Here is a 16827-nt window from a genome sequence, read left to right on the forward strand (position 1 = left end):
GATGTCCAGTCCTTGTGTTATCTGGCGCAAACAAGTCCCTTCTTGTTTGCAGTCCTCAGTGATGGCTTCTTTTCAGGAATTCCACACTAAAGGACGGCTTCTCGTAGCCTCCTCTCGACAGACAACATTGAGATGTTTCTGCTTCTTGATGTCTGCATAATTTATGAGGGCTGATATCTGAGGTGCTGTCAAACTGGTAACTTCAATGAACTTATCCTCTGCAGCAGAGGTAAATCTTGGTCTTTCTTTCCTGGAGCGGCCCTTCTGAAGTCCACTTTCATCATCTATAGAGTAACACATGAGCAGGTTTGTTTCACACATGGTTCTTTACTCCTTGATTCCATATGTGTTGTCTTGTGGTTTTGCTGCTTTAAGTCTGAATTTACAATGTCAAATCACCACAAGAGTAAAAAAATAATTCACACTGAACCAAAAAGTAAAAAATAAATTGTTTTATTGAACAAAGACAAAATACATATTTAATATTACATAGGCCATAAAAGAATAAAATATCTATGTGAAATAGCCAGTAGGTGGCATAGCACCACAACACATGGGGCAAAGATGAATATATAAAACACCCAGCATACAACTGAAGATAGCTACAGTTAGGTCCAGAAATATTTGGACAGTGACACAAGTTTTGTTATTTTAGCTGTTTACAAAAACATGTTCAGAAATACAATTATATATATAATATGGGCTGAAAGTGCACACTCCAAGCTGCAATATGAGAGTTTTCACATCCAAATCGGAGAAAGGGTTTAGGAATCATAGCTCTGTAATGCATAGCCTCCTCATTTTCAAGGGACCAAAAGTAATTGGACAAGGGACTCTAAGGGCTGCAATTAACTCTGAAGGCGTCTCCCTCGTTAACCTGTAATCCATGAAGTAGTTAAAAGGTCTGGGGTTGATTACAGGTGTGTGGTTTTGCATTTGGAAGCTGTTGCTGTGACCAGACAACATGCGGTCTAAGGAACTCTCAATTGAGGTGAAGCAGAACATCCTGAGGCTGAAAAAAAAGAAAAAATCCATCAGAGAGATAGCAGACATGCTTGGAGTAGCAAAATCAACAGTCGGGTACATTCTGAGAAAAAAGGAATTGACTGGTGAGCTTGGGAACTCAAAAAGGCCTGGGCGTCCACGGATGACAACAGTGGTGGATGATCGCCGCATACTTTCTTTGGTGAAGAAGAACCCGTTCACAACATCAACTGAAGTCCAGAACACTCTCAGTGAAGTAGGTGTATCTGTCTCTAAGTCAACAGTAAAGAGAAGACTCCATGAAAGTAAATACAAAGGGTTCACATCTAGATGCAAACCATTCATCAATTCCAAAAATAGACAGGCCAGAGATAAATTTGCTGAATAACACCTCATGAAGCCAGCTCAGTTCTGGAAAAGTATTCTATGGACAGATGAGACAAAGATCAACCTGTACCAGAATGATGGGAAGAAATAAGTTTGGAGAAGAATGATCCAAGGCACACCACATCCTCTGTAAAACATGGTGGAGGCAACGTGATGGCATGGGCATGCATGGCTTTCAATGGCACTGGGTCACTTGTGTTTATTGATGACATAACAGCAGACAAGAGTAGCCGGATGAATTCTGAAGTGTACCGGGATATACTTTCAGCCCAGATTCAGCCAAATGCCGCAAAGTTGATCGGACAGCGCTTCATAGTACAGATGGACAATGACCCCAAGCATACAGCCAAAGCTACCCAGGAGTTCATGAGTGCAAAAAAGTGGAACATTCTGCAATGGCCAAGTCAATCACCAGATCTTAACCCAATTGAGCATGCATTTCACTTGCTCAAATCCAGACTTAAGATGGAAAGACCCACAAACAAGCAAGACCTGAAGGCTGCGGCTGTAAAGGCCTGGCAAAGCATTAAGAAGGAGGAAACCCAGCGTTTGGTGATGTCCATGGGTTCCAGACTTAAGGCAGTGATTGCCTCCAAAGGATTCGCAACAAAATATTGAAAATAAAAATATTTTGTTTGGGTTTGGTTTATTTGTCCAATTACTTTTGACCTCCTAAAATGTGGAGTGTTTGTAAAGAAATGTGACAATTCCTACAATTTCTATCAGATATTTTTGTTCAAACCTTCAAATTAAACGTTACAATCTGCACTTGAATTCTGTTGTAGAGGTTTCACTTCAAATCCAATGTGGTGGCATGCAGAGCCCAACTCGCGAAAATTGTGCCACTGTCCAAATATTTCTGGACCTAACTGTATGTGTGTTAGTTCAATACATCAATAATGTATCTGTATGAGGAGAAAATAATAATAATAATAATAATAATAATAATAATAATAATAATTATTATTATTATTATTATTATTAATAATAATAATGTTTATTCACTTATATAGCACCATTAATTCCATAGCGCTTTACATACATCAGCAACATATCAAATATATCCAGCATGTAACAAACTATGAGCAAGTGCTGATAGGGCAGAAGGATATAACTATTGCTTAGGAAATCCATAAAGTGTGGAGATATCAAAAACAGTTACAATTCTTGTAGTAATAATATTTACCCTGGTTGTGGCGCGTTGCCAAGTCCCCGACGCGCGTTTCGCCACCATGGCTACTTCTGGAGGATAATTACAGAATTTTTCTGCCCCATCAGCACTTGCTCCTGTTTTATTATCAAGTGAATATATTTGATATCTCCTCATGCAGATGCATCATTCATGTATTGAATAAACACACATACAGTAGATATCCTTAGTTATATACTGGATATTTTATGTATTCTTCTTTGCCCTATATGTTGTAGTACTATGCCATCTACTGATATTTTAATCTTTTCTGGCCAATGTAATATTAAATCTGTATTTTGTATTTGCTCAATATAATTTGTACTTTTTGGTTCATTGTGCGCCATTTTTTACCTCTTGTGATGATTTGACTTGTGCAGAACCTTATCATCCAGTTCTTTATTGGTGGTTTCTTGTTGATGGTGTTCTCATGTCATACAATTTATGTGATATATACCCTGACCACCAGCTCTTTTGATTTTAAAATGTGCACATTTCAATAATAACAAGGAAAACCATAGCATGGACAGGTGTGTCCAAACTTTTGACTGGTAGTCTATATTATGTTTTCTTTGCAGTCCGCCAGTTATCTGCCAGCAGGCTGTGTGTGTGCTGCTTCATCCATTAGACTGTCTGCTGAGAGGTTCATCTACAGAATTAGGACAAGCAGGTATGTGCTGTGCTTGATAAAATTGCAAAACTTCTCATTTTGTTTTTTTTTAATCACTGCCCATGTGGGTTATTTTGGACTCCTACAAGACAATGACAGGTAACACCTCTAAAAACAACTGATAACACAGGATCCACCAACCACAATAGCTGATGTCACAGCTCCCCTTCTCCCGTGACCTTTGCACACGCTCATTAGATGCTTCAAAGGACAGTCTATTGTTGCTAATGTACGTGTGAATTTTCTAAAAGAACAGGAATGACCTCAATGCCCAATGTGAAAATGGCAAGATTTCTCTTTTTTTTTATTTTCTTTTTTTTGTTTTGTTTATTTAAAAAAACCTAAACAAACAAAACTGTCCATGGGTTATTTTGGACTCCTACAAGACAATGACAGGTAACACCTCTAAAAATAGCTGATAACACAGGATCCACCAATCACCAACCACTTCCCCTCCCTTCACAATGACTTTTGCACACACTCATTAGACGCTTCAATACAAAAGACAGTCTATTGCTGTTAATATACATGTCAATTTTCTGAAAGAACAGGAATGACCAATGAAAAAAGTGTAAGATATCTCATTTTGGGGTTTTTTTGTTTGTTTTTTTTAAAAAAAACTGGCCATATGGGTTATTTTGGATTCTTTCAAAACAATGACAGGTAACACCTCTAAATGCAGCTGATAACAAAAGTTCCACCAATCACCATAAGGATGTCACAGCTTCCCCTCCCTTCACATGACCTTTGCACACGCTCATTAGATGCTTCAATACAAAAGACAGTCTATTGCTGCTAAAGTACATGTGAAGTTTCTGAAAGAATAGGAATGGCCTCAATGACTAATATGAAAAGTGCAAGATTTCTCATTTTTATTTATTTATTTATTATTTATAAAAAAAACCAAAAAACTGGCCACATGGGTTATTTTGGACGCCTACAAGACAATGACAGTAACACCTCTAAACGCAGCTGATAACACAGAATCCCCCAATCGCAATAACCGATGTCATAGCTCCCCTCACTTTACAATGATTTTTGCACATGCTCATTAGACGCTTCAAAACAAAAGCAGTCTATTGCTGCTAATGTACATGTGAATTTTCTGAAAGGGGACCGGTGTCAATGACCAGTATGAAAAGTGCAAGGTTTTTAATAATCATAATATAGTTTGATTTATTTTAATATGATATTGATTGCAGACGCTCATTAGACGCTTCAAAACAAAAGACAGTCTATTGTTGCTAATGTACATGGGAATTTTCTGAAAGAACAGGGGAATGGCATCAATGACCAATGTGAAAAGTGCAAGATTTTTAATAATTTTGATATATTTTTATTACAATACTGATTGCACACGCTCATTAGATGCTTCAACACAAAAGTCTATTGTTGCTAATGTACATGTGAATTTTCTGAAAGAACAGGGGAATGGTCTCAATGACCAATGTGAAAAGTGCAAGATTTCTCTTATTTTAAACTGGCCACATGCGTTATTTTGGACTCTTACAAGACAATGACAGGTAACACCTCTAAACGCAGCTGATAACAAAGGTTCCACCAATCACCATAAGGATGTCACAGCTTCCCCTCCCTTCACAATGAACTTTGCACATGCTCATTAATGCTTCAATACAGAAGACAGTCTATTGCTGCTAATGTACATGTGAATTTTCTGAAAGGGGACCAGCGTCAATGACCAGTATGAAAAGTGCAAGATTTTTAATAATTATAATATATTTTTATTTATTTTAATATGATACTGATTGTACACGCTCATTAGACGCTTCAAAACAAAAGTTTATTGTTAGTAATGTGCATGTGAATTTTCTGAAAGAACAGGGGAATGGTATCATGACCAATGTGAAAAGTGCAAGATTTTTAATAATTTTGATATATTTTTATTACGATACTTATTGCACACGCTCATTAGACGCTTCAAAACAAAAGATAGTCTATTGTTTCTAATGTACATGTGAATTTTCTGAAAGAACAGGGGAATGGCATCAATGACCAATGTGAAAAGTGTCAGATTTTTAATTTTGATATATTTTTATTTTTTTATTATGATACTGATTGCACATGCTCATTAGATGCTTCAAAACAAAAGTTTATTGTTAGTAATGTACATGTGAATTATCTGAAAGAACAGGGGAACGGCATCAATGACCAATGTCAAAAGTGCCAGATTTGTAATAATTTTTATCTTAATAGAGTGTGATTCAAAAAATATCAGAAAATTACCAAAAATCTAAAAAAATTTTATATCTTCATATCAGGTTTTCTTGACACGCTCGTGCCGGATCCTGCCGTTGTCGAGAATCTGTTGTCCAGGAAGACTTCGTGTGTCAGCCTCCTATGCCAGTGCCTGAGCCATTTGACCGAACTGTGTGACATGGTAATGTACCATGACTCTCCCGGGATCCTGCGCCGGTGGAGACAACGTCTCTATATTTCTTTGTTGTTTGGAAAAATCTGATTACTAGGGCAGTAATGCTGTGTTCATGCTGAACGGTCCAACCTGTATTTTATGTAATTGGCAACTGATCGGCGGCATGGTGAGCTTCTTATGGATGCTTTTTTGCCGGGTGTATGGACCCTTATAAATGGGCCTTTACGTGATGCGCTGATATAAAAAATTGGTTCTCGATCGCTTCATTATTAATCAGATTTTCCAACTGCCGACCTTTTATAAGCCTGTTGTATTGATTTTATTCCCCCCCCTTTTTTTTTTCCAGGACTGTCTCGCCACGCCGCTCCCCCATAGCGATGTACTGAGGTCTGTGGAGCTAATTCTCTGCTTTTGCATTGGACGAGCTGTTTGTTCGGCCCCTGCAGGGTTAACCATAGGCAGATGGCTGATAGGTTCTCTCCGAGTTCAGAGGTCAGCGTTGGACGTGATCGGGGGTCTTTCCCGGTGGCCATGTGAGTCCAATATTGACTGGATACTTATAGTACATAGTGGTATATTAGAACCAATTCACAAGAAGGATCAGAGACATATTGTAAAATTAATAGTCTTTATTGTGATATATATTAAAAATAAAAGATGAAGTGTAATGATAGAAAGGGTACACTAGATGGCGAACCAGGGCTGCAAAAACATATAAGTGCCAATTACGAAACGTGCGTTGGATGAGACTTGGCGCCATTCCAGCAGTAAGTGCCGTCTGTATAACCTATATGCTTGCCACAGCTTTCTATTCTATGTCACAGTGACTTGTACGCCATTGTGCTTTAAGTATATCCACATGTTATATATTATAGTACATGTTATTGGCTTTTTCTGTGGGCTCCTTTATTTGTAATTGGGACTTATATCTTTCTGGTACGCCATCTAGTGTACCCTTTCTGTCATTACACTTCATCTTTTATTTTTAATATATAATGACAGAAAGGGTACACTAGATGGCGTACCAGAAAGATATAAGTCCCAATTACAAATAAAGGAGCCCACAGAAAAAAGTCAATAACAGGTACTATAATATATAACATTTGGATATACTTAAAGCACAATGGCGTACAAGTCACTGTGACATAGAATATAAAGCTGTGGCAAGCATATAGGTTACACAGACGGCACTTACTGCTGGAATGGCGCCAAGTCTCATCCAACGCACGTTTCGTAATTGGCACTTATATGTTTCTGCTGCCCTAGTACGCCATCTAGTGTACCCTTTCTGTCATTACACTTCATCTTTTATTTTTAATAAATATCACAATAAAGACTATTAATTTTACAATGTGTCTCTGATCCTTCTCGTGAATTGGTTCTTATGTTTAATATGGGTCAGTATATCCATACTTATATATGAATAGTGGGTGGTTTTATATCTTCTCACTTTGAGGGACCACTTTACGGTTTTTCACCTATTTATTCGTCTAACCAAGGCTGACTTTTGGTGTATAGTGGTATATTACTACGGTGGGAATGTGCACCTTGATAATTTTTTATTACATTTATTATTTTATTATTATTTTTTATTATTCATCAATGTTATTAAAGCACTCTAACCACCAGAATTTTCCTATATAAACTAAAGCCAGTGCTATACTGGCACTATCATGTTGATTCTAAACATACCTTTAGTTGTGAGATTGGATGTATAGGTTTTGAAAAACAAGCAAGTAAAGTTAGTAAAATGAGCAGTTTTTTGATTGGCAGCAGCTGCAGAGCAGGTAATTGCTGGGGTGGGTATTCATAGGGATACCCGCCCCTCTGCCTGTTGATCCTCCACTATCTGTTATTTATGCTAATTCCATTATAGAAGCGTTTTACTAAGTGGCTAGAAGGACCTGTGCTGATGTCATACCCATGTGACCAGAAGGGGTGGGACCTCAACCAACATAGCTGATCCCAGCAAGCAACATTATTTTTCTGTTGTTTGAGGCCCCACCCCTTCTGGTCACATGGGTATGACATCAGCACAGTTCCTTCTAGCCACTTAGTAAAACGCTTCTATAATAGAAGTGGCTAGAAGGATCTTTGCTGATGTCATACCCATGTGACCAGAAGGGGTGGAGCCTCAGCCATCAGAAAAATAATGTTGCTTCCTGGTATCAGCTATGTTGGCTGAGGTCCCACTCCTTCTAGTCACATGGGTATGACATCAGCAAAGGTCCTTCTAGCCACTTGTCCCACTCCTTCTAGTCACATGGGTATGACATCAGCAAAGGTCCTTCTAGCCACTTAGCAAAACACTTCTATAATAGATTTAGCATAAATAACAGGGGGAGGATGGACAGGCAGGGGGGCGGGAATCACACTACATACTATACTATACTATACATCCTAGCTGACAATTAAAGGTATGTATAGAATCAGCATGATGGTGCCAGTATAGCACTGGCTTTAGTTTGTATAGGAAAATCCTGGTGGTTGGTGCGCGTTAACACCATTTATACTTTGATTTTGTTAGTGAAACCGGACGCCTTGATCAAGATGTATAACGTGCTCACTTCTTACCTAGAGAATCCAGAAACTGACCCCACAGTAAGAAACTTACATTATCCTTCATTGTTACCAGCCTGTTTATGTCTTTAATGCAGTAGTTTATTATGGACAGTCATTTAAAGGGAATCTGTCACCAGGTAATCTGAGAACAGCATAACGTAGGGGCACAGATCCTGATTCCAGTTATGTGTCACATACTGGGCTGCTTAGTGTAGTTTTGATAAAATCACAGTGTAATCAGCAGGAGATTATCATTACAGGACTACTAGGCGTGCTGCCAGGTAGTCCAGTATATTCATGAGCTCTGTATAGCTGCTAGATTTGCAGCAGAGAATCACTGATTTTATCAAAATGACAGCAAACAGCTCAGTAAGTGACACATAGTTAGAATCAGGGTCTCTGTCTCTGTTATGACACTTCTTTTTCCATAAGTATTTTTTATTTCTCTAGTTGATCCTCACCATCATACAGCAGCCATGTGATTTCATCCAGTGTAACCGACGTAGTATTTCCATGGTGTTAGGCCTATTAGTAGCCCACATAGCCGCCATATTGAGCATGAATGGAGCTGTTAACAATTGAGTAGCATGTAATAGCTAAGATCCACAAAAGGAATTTAAAGGGGTTATCCGGCTTATTTTGACTTTTTTTTTATTATTACCCTATTGGGCTACATTGGGGCAGGTAAGTAGATAGTGACCACTTACCTGCCCTGCTGTCAGCCTCTCTCCCCCGGCTCAGAGTGGTCATGTGACTGCTTCTGCCGCGATTTTGCTGCTTCCGGTCATTTCATGTCAACATGGGCAGGACCGTGTTGACATGCAAATCTGGAACAGCATGTTGCCGCCCTGCTGGGCGGGTACAGTGCGATGAGCCCCGCCCCCCTTCCCTGCACCCTCCCACACACACCCCCGCATCCCGTACTCTGCCCACAACCTCCCCCGGCACTGCTGTGGGGTCTGTGAGCTGAGGGGAGGGGCCTGGCGGCAGCTGCAGCGGTGTCACCGCCAGCACCGGGCCCCCTGCTCAGGATCGCACATTCAAATGTATGAGCAGCATCTGTGATGCCGATATATTTGAAAGCGCTGATGAGAGGGAGCGCTGCTTCTCATCGCTGTCTGTGTCTGACAGTTCAGCACAGCGGTGACGTCACTACTGTACTGATATGTCCAGACCAGACAGCGGACGAACGTGCAGGAGCGGCGGGGACCGAGGAGGGGTGAGTATGTACTCCCTACATGTGTTACCTATGGGGGTAGGGGGGGAATCGGTGCAGAACGATGGTGGGGGGTCGGTACAGAGCGCCGTGGGGGGGGGAGTTGCAGAGCCCGATGTGTGTGCGGCGCAGAGCCCGATGTGTGTGTGTGTGTGTGTGTGTGCGGTGCAGAGCCCGATGTGTGTGCGGTGCAGAGCCTGATGTGTGTGTGCGGTGCAGAGCCTGATGTGTGTATGCGGTGCAGAACCCGATGTGTGTGTACGGTGCAGAACCCGATGTGTGTGTGCGGTGCAGAGCCATATGTGTGTGTGCGGTGCAGAGCCATATGTGTGTGTGCGGTGCAGAGCCCGATGTGTGTGTGCGGTGCAGAGCCCGATGTGTGTGTGGTGTGCAGAGCCCGATGTGTGTGTGGTGTGCAGAGCCCTATGTGTGTGTGCGGTGCAGAGCCATATGTGTGTGTACGGTGCAGAGCCCTATGTGTGTGTGCGGTGCAGAGCCCTATGTGTGTGTGCGGTGCAGAGCCATAAGTGTGTGTGTGTGGTGCGGAGCCATATATGTGTGTGCGGTGCAGAGCCATATGTGTGTGTGGTGTGCAGAGCCATATGTGTGTGTGGTGTGCAGAGCCATATGTGTGTGTGGGTGCAGAGCCATATGTGTGTGTGCGGTGCAGAGCCATATGTGTGTGTGCATTGCAGAGCCATATATGTGTGTCGTGTGCAGAGCCCAATGTGTGCGGGGAGTGCAGAGCCCGATGTGTGTGTGTATGTGTAGTGTGCAGAGCCCGATGTGGTGTGGGGTGCAGAGCTCGATGTGGTGTGGGGTGCAGAGCCCGATGTGGTGTGGGGTGCAGAGCCCGATGTGGTGTGGGGTGCAGAGCCTGATGTGGTGTGGGGTGCAGAGCTTGATGTGGTGTGGGGTGCAGAGCCCGATGTGGTGTGGGGTGCAGAGCTTGATGTGGTGTGGGGTGCAGAGCCCGATGTGTGTGTGGGGCGCAGAGCCCGATGTGGTGTGGGGTGCAGAGCCCGATGTGGTGTGGGGTGCAGAGCCCGATGTGGTGTGGGGTGCAGAGCCCGATGTGGTGTGGGGCGCAGAGCCCGATGTGGTGTGGGGTGCAGAGCCCGATGTGTGTGTGGGGCGCAGAGCCCGATGTGGTGTGGGGTGCAGAGCCCGATGTGGTGTGGGGTGCAGAGCCCGATGTGGTGTGGGGTGCAGAGCCCGATGTGGTGTGGGGTGCAGAGCCCGATGTGGTGTGGGGTGCAGAGCCCGATGTGGTGTGGGGTGCAGAGCCCGATGTGGGGCTGTTATTTGCAATGCTGTAGTGATAACAGGTCAGTGCTGGGGCAGAATACTGACAGGGACTGTGTGTGCAGGGGGCGGACAGGGGGAGGGGCTGGACACTGAGGCCGGGCGGTGACAGCTCTGACTGAGGTTTTGCACAGGAAGTGGTCATGTTTGCTGGAGCTGAATGTAAACAAGGAGCTGCAGAGAATAAAGGGATAATTCAAGAGGAACAAAAGGTAAAAAAGAAAAATAACAATGTAGGGTGTTTTATATGACAATACAGCACAGATTAGCTTAACAAAATTTTTTGAGTTTATGTTGGACAACTCCTTTAATCAAATGCAAAAATAAGGGCCGAAGACCTCACTAGTGCCCTGCCCTTTAACTAAGGAGTATTTAAAACGTACATCTTATTTACGATACTTCTCTGAATACAATGATATAAAATTGTGGTGTCCTTTGCAGTAGTATCGGCACTGTATTTACGGTACGTCAGAGAGCAGAACAACTATTTTGTTTGCTATATACTGTAGCAAGGACAGCCTATTAAAAAGTAAGGTCCTCCCAGCACATTTCGCTGCTATGCTGCGTCTTCAGGGGATCTGAACATAAGGTGAGTAAAAATTGCGGTGTCCTTTTCTCTCAGTAGTATTGGCACTGTATTTACGTCAGGGAGCAGAACGACTACTCTATGTTTCCTATATAACAAGTACAGCCTATTAAAAACTAAGATCATCCCGGCACGTTTCGCTGGTATGCTGCATCTTCAGGGGATGTGAAAACAAGGTGAGTAAAAATTGCGGTGTCCTTTGCTCTCAGTAGTATCAGCACTGTATTTACGCCAGGGAGCAGAACAACTACTTTATGTTTCCTATATAACAAGGACAGCCTACTAAAAACTAAGATCCTTACAGCGCGTTTCACTGCTTTGCTGCATCTTTAGGGAATGTGAACATAAGGTGAGTAAAATTGTAGTGTCCTTTGCTCACAGTAGTATCGGCACTGTATTTACGTCAGGGAGCAGAACGACTACTTTATGTTTCCTCCTATATAACAAGGACAGCTTATTAAAAAGTAAGGTTCTCCCAGTACGTTTCGCTGTTATGCTGCGTCTTCAGGGGATCTGAACATAAGGTGAGTAAAAATTGCGGTGTCCTTTTCTCTCAGTAGTATTGGCACTGTATTTACGTCAGGGAGCAGAACGACTACTTTATGTTTCCTATATAACAAGTACAGCCTATTAAAAACAAAGATCATCCCGGCACGATTCGCTAGTATGCTGCGTCTTCAGGGGATGTGAACACAAGGTGAGTAATAATTGCAGTGTCCTTTGCTCTCAGTAGTATCAGCACTGTATTCACATCAGGCAGCAGAACAACTACTTTATGTTTCCTATATAACAAGGACAGCCTACTAAAAACTAAGATCCTTACAGCGTGTTTCGCTGCTTTGCTACGTCTTCAGGGGATGTGAACATAAGGTGAGTAAAAATTGCAGTGTCCTCTGCTCTCAGTAGTATCAGCACTGTATTTCTGTCAGCGAGCAGAACAACTATTTTGTTTTCTATATAGCAAGAACAACCTATTAAAAAGTAAGGTCCTCCCAACATGTTTCGCTGGTATGCTGCGTCTTCAGGGGATGTGAACATAAGGCGAGTAAAAATTGCGGTGTCCTTTGCTCTCAGTAGTATTGGCACTGTATTTACGTCAGCGAGCAAGGACAGCCTATTGAAAACTAAACGCCTCCCAGAACGTTTCGCTGATATGCTGGTTCTTCAGGGGATCTGGACATAAGGTGAGTGTGATGGTTTGCGGCACAGCACCAGGGAGAAGCTGTTAAAGAGCCAAACTACCGATTCTAACCCTATTACTCTCAGAGGGTTGGACACCAACAGATTGTACAGTTGTGATAGCTGTTGCTGCCATTACTTTCTATGGTGTTGTTAGATTTGGATCTTCACAGTGAAATCACGAAACTAAAGTCTTGAATTAATCATTTGTGAACTGTAAGGGAATGATTCATTTTAATTTGGGTTTCCAGATTACCAGGTGGCCCAGAAATAAGTGCCGGACTATCCAATGAAGGATTAGAGAATTGATAGTGTAGGAGTTTTACAAAACTGGACTGTAAAGAATCCACAATCTGCCTACTAATGTGTTCTCTGCAGGTTCTGAAAAAGGCGTTTCAGGCCTCGCTGAAGTGGCTCCAGGCCTGGCACAGATCCGACAAGCACTGGACCGAGGGCAGGATCTTTCTTCAAGGTCGGTGGCTAATACAGTACCATAGTCAGTATTGTACCATAGACAATGACTGTGGCAGAGCTCCGCGCCGTGATCCCAACCCAGTGTAAATTTGACCAGATGACAATGCGGCTAATGTGATGTGTTATAACATTTATACAGGTTTTATTTCTATCGCAGGGTTGTGTCCAGTGATAATGAAGCGTCTGTGCAGCCCCTCGTGGGAGGTTCGGGACACTACATTGGAGTTTATCGCCAACGTCACGGCTGCGGTTAAAGGTACCATGAGTTCAAAGTGTGTCAGTCATTGCAGGTGACTGATCAGAATTAGCTGTCATGTGTGTACATGAGGGGTAACACTATTTCTGATCATTGTATGACTAATTTTCAGTTGTCTCTGAGCTAGTGGGTGGAGACCAGCTACTATGATGTCTCCAAAACACACAAATGTGAGGGATTCCTGCTCTCCTGTCTCCATACCTCAAGAAACATTAGCAGAAGGTCATTATACAGCAGTACTGAGCAGTGTAGCTGTCAATCCAGCAGCATGGAGGACATTATACAGCAGTACTGAGCAGTGTAGCTGCGAATTCAGCAGCATGGAGGACATTTTACAGCAGTACTGAGCAGTGTAGCTGTGAATTCAGCAGCATGGAGGACATTATACAGCAGTGCTGAGCAGTGTAGCTGTGAATCCAGCAGCATGGAGGATATTATATAGCAGTACTGAGCAGTGTAGATGTGAATCCAGCAGCATGGAGGACATTATACAGCAGTACTGAGCAGTGTAGCTGTGAATCCTGCAGCATGGAGGATATTATACAGCAGTACTGAGCAGTGTAGCTGTGAATCAAGCAGCTTGGAGGACATTATACAGCAGTACTGAGCAGTGTAGCAGTGAATCCAGCAGTATGAAGGACATTATACAGCAGTACTGAGCAGCTGTGAATCCAGCAGCATGGAGGACATTATACAGCAGTACTGAGCAGCATAGCTGTGAATTCAGCAGCATGAAGGACATTATACAGCAGTACTGAGCAGTGTAGCTGTGAATCCTGCAGCATGGAGGATATTATTCAGCAGCACTGAGCAGTGTAGCTGTGAATCCTGCAGCATGGAGGACATTATACAGCAGCACTGAGCAGTGTAGCTGTGAATCCTGCAGCATGGAGGACATTATACAGCAGTACTGAGCAGCGTAGCTGTGAATTCAGCAGCATGGAGGACATTATACAGCAGTACTGAGCAGTATAGCTGTGAATCCAGCAGCATGGAGGACATTATACAGCAGTACTGAGCCGTGTAGCTGTGAATTCAGCAGCAGGAGGACATTATACAGCAGTACTGAGCAGTGTAGCTGTGAATCCAGCAGCATGGAGGACATTATACAGCAGTACTGAGCAGTGTAGCTGTGAATTCAGCAGCAGGAGGACATTATACAGCAGTACTGAGCAGTGTAGCTGTGGATCCAACTGTGACATAAAACACAGCACTGATTTATGTATTTTCTTTTTTTTTCAGTCTATTTTTAATTTCTACATAAACTTTTATCAGCAGCTATAATCTTTATTCCTCAGGGAGCTGACAGTTTGTCAAGATTTGAGAAGTTTTTCAATGATAACTTCAATAGGCAGAGGGAGAAGTGACTCATAAGTGGAGAAATAAACAGAATGCTCAATGTAGTTTCATATACTTGCTTGTGATTATATTGAGTAGACAATTTTGATATATAGGACCTTAAAGAGAATTTCTGGCTTAGAAACCTGTCACCTGGCTGCATTTCCCCAAAAAAAAAAAGAAAAAAAAAGCAAATTGTGCGTGACTCACCTTTCCCCGGTCCAGCATTGAGTCTCCACTACTTGTACCAGTATCTATTACTGTTTGCAGTGCTGCTAACATCACATTGACACCGCCCTGCGCAGCTTGTGCTGTCAACCTGCGCAGAACCGCTAAGCTCAGGTTTGGGCTGAAGCAATGTCAATGTGATGCATGCGCTGCAGACAAGGACAGATGGCAGAGGAAGAGATTTACCGGCGGACCTGGGAAGGGTGAGCAAAGCATGGTTCTAGCCAGGAGTGTTCTGCGTGTAAGATGGGCATGGTCAGAGCAGCACCCCTGCCTCGTAGTGGAGCCGGCAGTATAGATCCTAGCACAGAATGGCCGGTCACATATGGCTCTGCAATTTTCTAGAAGCGATGCTTTCAGGTAGAATATACAGTGTATCCACCCATATCCTGTCCACCGCCATTAACTTGAGAACGGCGGCAGCTATAGGCATAGAAGTGGTGTCTAGGTATAGTAAAGTAGCCATGTGCTACGCAATGAAACCACCTATAGCGCCACCTGGTGGAAAACAATGGAGTTAGCATTTTTATCTCAAAAACGGAACGAGATAGAGAAAACAAGTGAATTAAAAAATTGTAGGGCTTCATCAATTTAATAAGAATCGACACCTTGCATACAGAAATGCTATGATTTGAAACCCATGACCCCCCAAACATTGAATGCTGGTCACGCATATGGCGCTCATATAACTTTGATGCTCAAAGTGGCCCCCGTCAGCTGCAATGCACATCTGCACTCTGCACAGCATACTGTATCTTGCTGCACGCTGTGCAATATGGTAGGTGACACGTTTGCACAAGCATATGTGATACGTCGTCGTAGGTCCTGCAATGTTGGTGGAGGGGTCGCATACACCTGATGTTTGATGTGACCTCACAGAAAGAAGTCCAATGGGGTCAGGTCAGGTGAGCGTGGAGGCCACTCCACGCAGCCACCATACCCAATAACTTGTAGGAAGGTCTCCATGAGGTATCGCTTCACGTCCGCAGCCTTGTGAGCTTTACACGTTCTAATCATAGCATTTCTGTATGCAAGGTGTCGATTCGTATTGAATTGATGACGCCCTACAACTTTGTAATTCACTTTTTTTCTCTATCTCGCTCCGTTTTCGAGATAAAAATGCTAACTCCGTTGTTTTCCACCAGGTGGCGCTATAGGTGGTTTCACTGCATAGCGCATGGCTACTTTACTATACCTAGACACCACTTCTATGCCTATAGCTGCTGCCGTTCTCAAGTTAATGGTGGTGGACAGGATATGGGTGGACACACTGTAGATCCTGGCACAGAATGGCCGGCCACATATGGCTCTGCAGTTTTCTAGAAGCGATGCTTTCGGGTACAATATAGAATAATATACAGTCACTGTCACTTTTCCTCTTTGCTTCCAGGACGTGCAGACGTTGTACAGGTTCTGATCAGTTCTGGACTTCCTCAGCTTGTTGTGGATCTTCTTAAGGACCCGGAGAGTTATGTCCGTGCGAGTGCGGTAACCTGCGTGGGTCAGATTGTTAATATCACACACACCGCGGCTGCCGAGCCTTTAAGATGTGAGGTCAGTACCTATCTCTTCTAATAAGACTCCTAAAGAGTCCAGCTGAGAGGGCAAACGAGGATTTAGGAGTATTCGAGGAATTATTCAATCTTTACACAGCAGAAATTCTTCAGGATGAGCTAGAGGAGGTCGACTACAATATTTTCCCTGCACACAAGCTGTCTGCACGGGGCGGCTGCTATAACCCTTTTCATTACCGTATTTTTCGCTTTATAAGACGCATCGGATTATAAGACGCACCCCAAATTTAGAGATAAAAAAGGTAAAAAAAATAAAAATGGGGTCTGTCTTATACTCCGGTGTTGTCCTAAGGCCGCTTTACACACTGCGATATTGTCACCGATATCGCTAGCGTGGGTACCCGCCCCCATTGGTTGTGCGACACGGGCAAATCTCTGCCCGTGTCGCACAACATCGCCTTGACCCGCCACACTACTTACCTTCCCTGCGACGTCGCTGTGACCGGCGAACCGCCTCCTTTCTAAGGGGGCGGTTCGTTCAGCGTCA

The 16827-nt window shown here is 43.1% G+C and overlaps 1 protein-coding gene across 2 annotated transcripts in view; it reads left to right on the forward strand.

Annotated features, from left to right (window-relative positions):
• BRAT1 (BRCA1 associated ATM activator 1) overlaps window positions 1-16827 on the forward strand; it is a 62717-nt gene that overhangs the window by 19403 nt on the left and 26487 nt on the right. For both annotated transcript variants that reach the window (XM_075318119.1, XM_075318118.1), the window contains 7 exons: window positions 3139-3230; window positions 5510-5628; window positions 5969-6155; window positions 8150-8223; window positions 12849-12942; window positions 13102-13200; window positions 16157-16320. In XM_075318119.1, coding sequence (XP_075174234.1) covers window positions 3139-3230; window positions 5510-5628; window positions 5969-6155; window positions 8150-8223; window positions 12849-12942; window positions 13102-13200; window positions 16157-16320 — 829 coding nt within the window. The remainder of the gene's footprint in view (window positions 1-3138; window positions 3231-5509; window positions 5629-5968; window positions 6156-8149; window positions 8224-12848; window positions 12943-13101; window positions 13201-16156; window positions 16321-16827) is intronic.

The sequence above is a fragment of the Anomaloglossus baeobatrachus genome, chromosome 7, assembly GCF_048569485.1.
Source record: "Anomaloglossus baeobatrachus isolate aAnoBae1 chromosome 7, aAnoBae1.hap1, whole genome shotgun sequence".
Lineage (NCBI taxonomy): Eukaryota > Metazoa > Chordata > Amphibia > Anura > Aromobatidae > Anomaloglossus > Anomaloglossus baeobatrachus.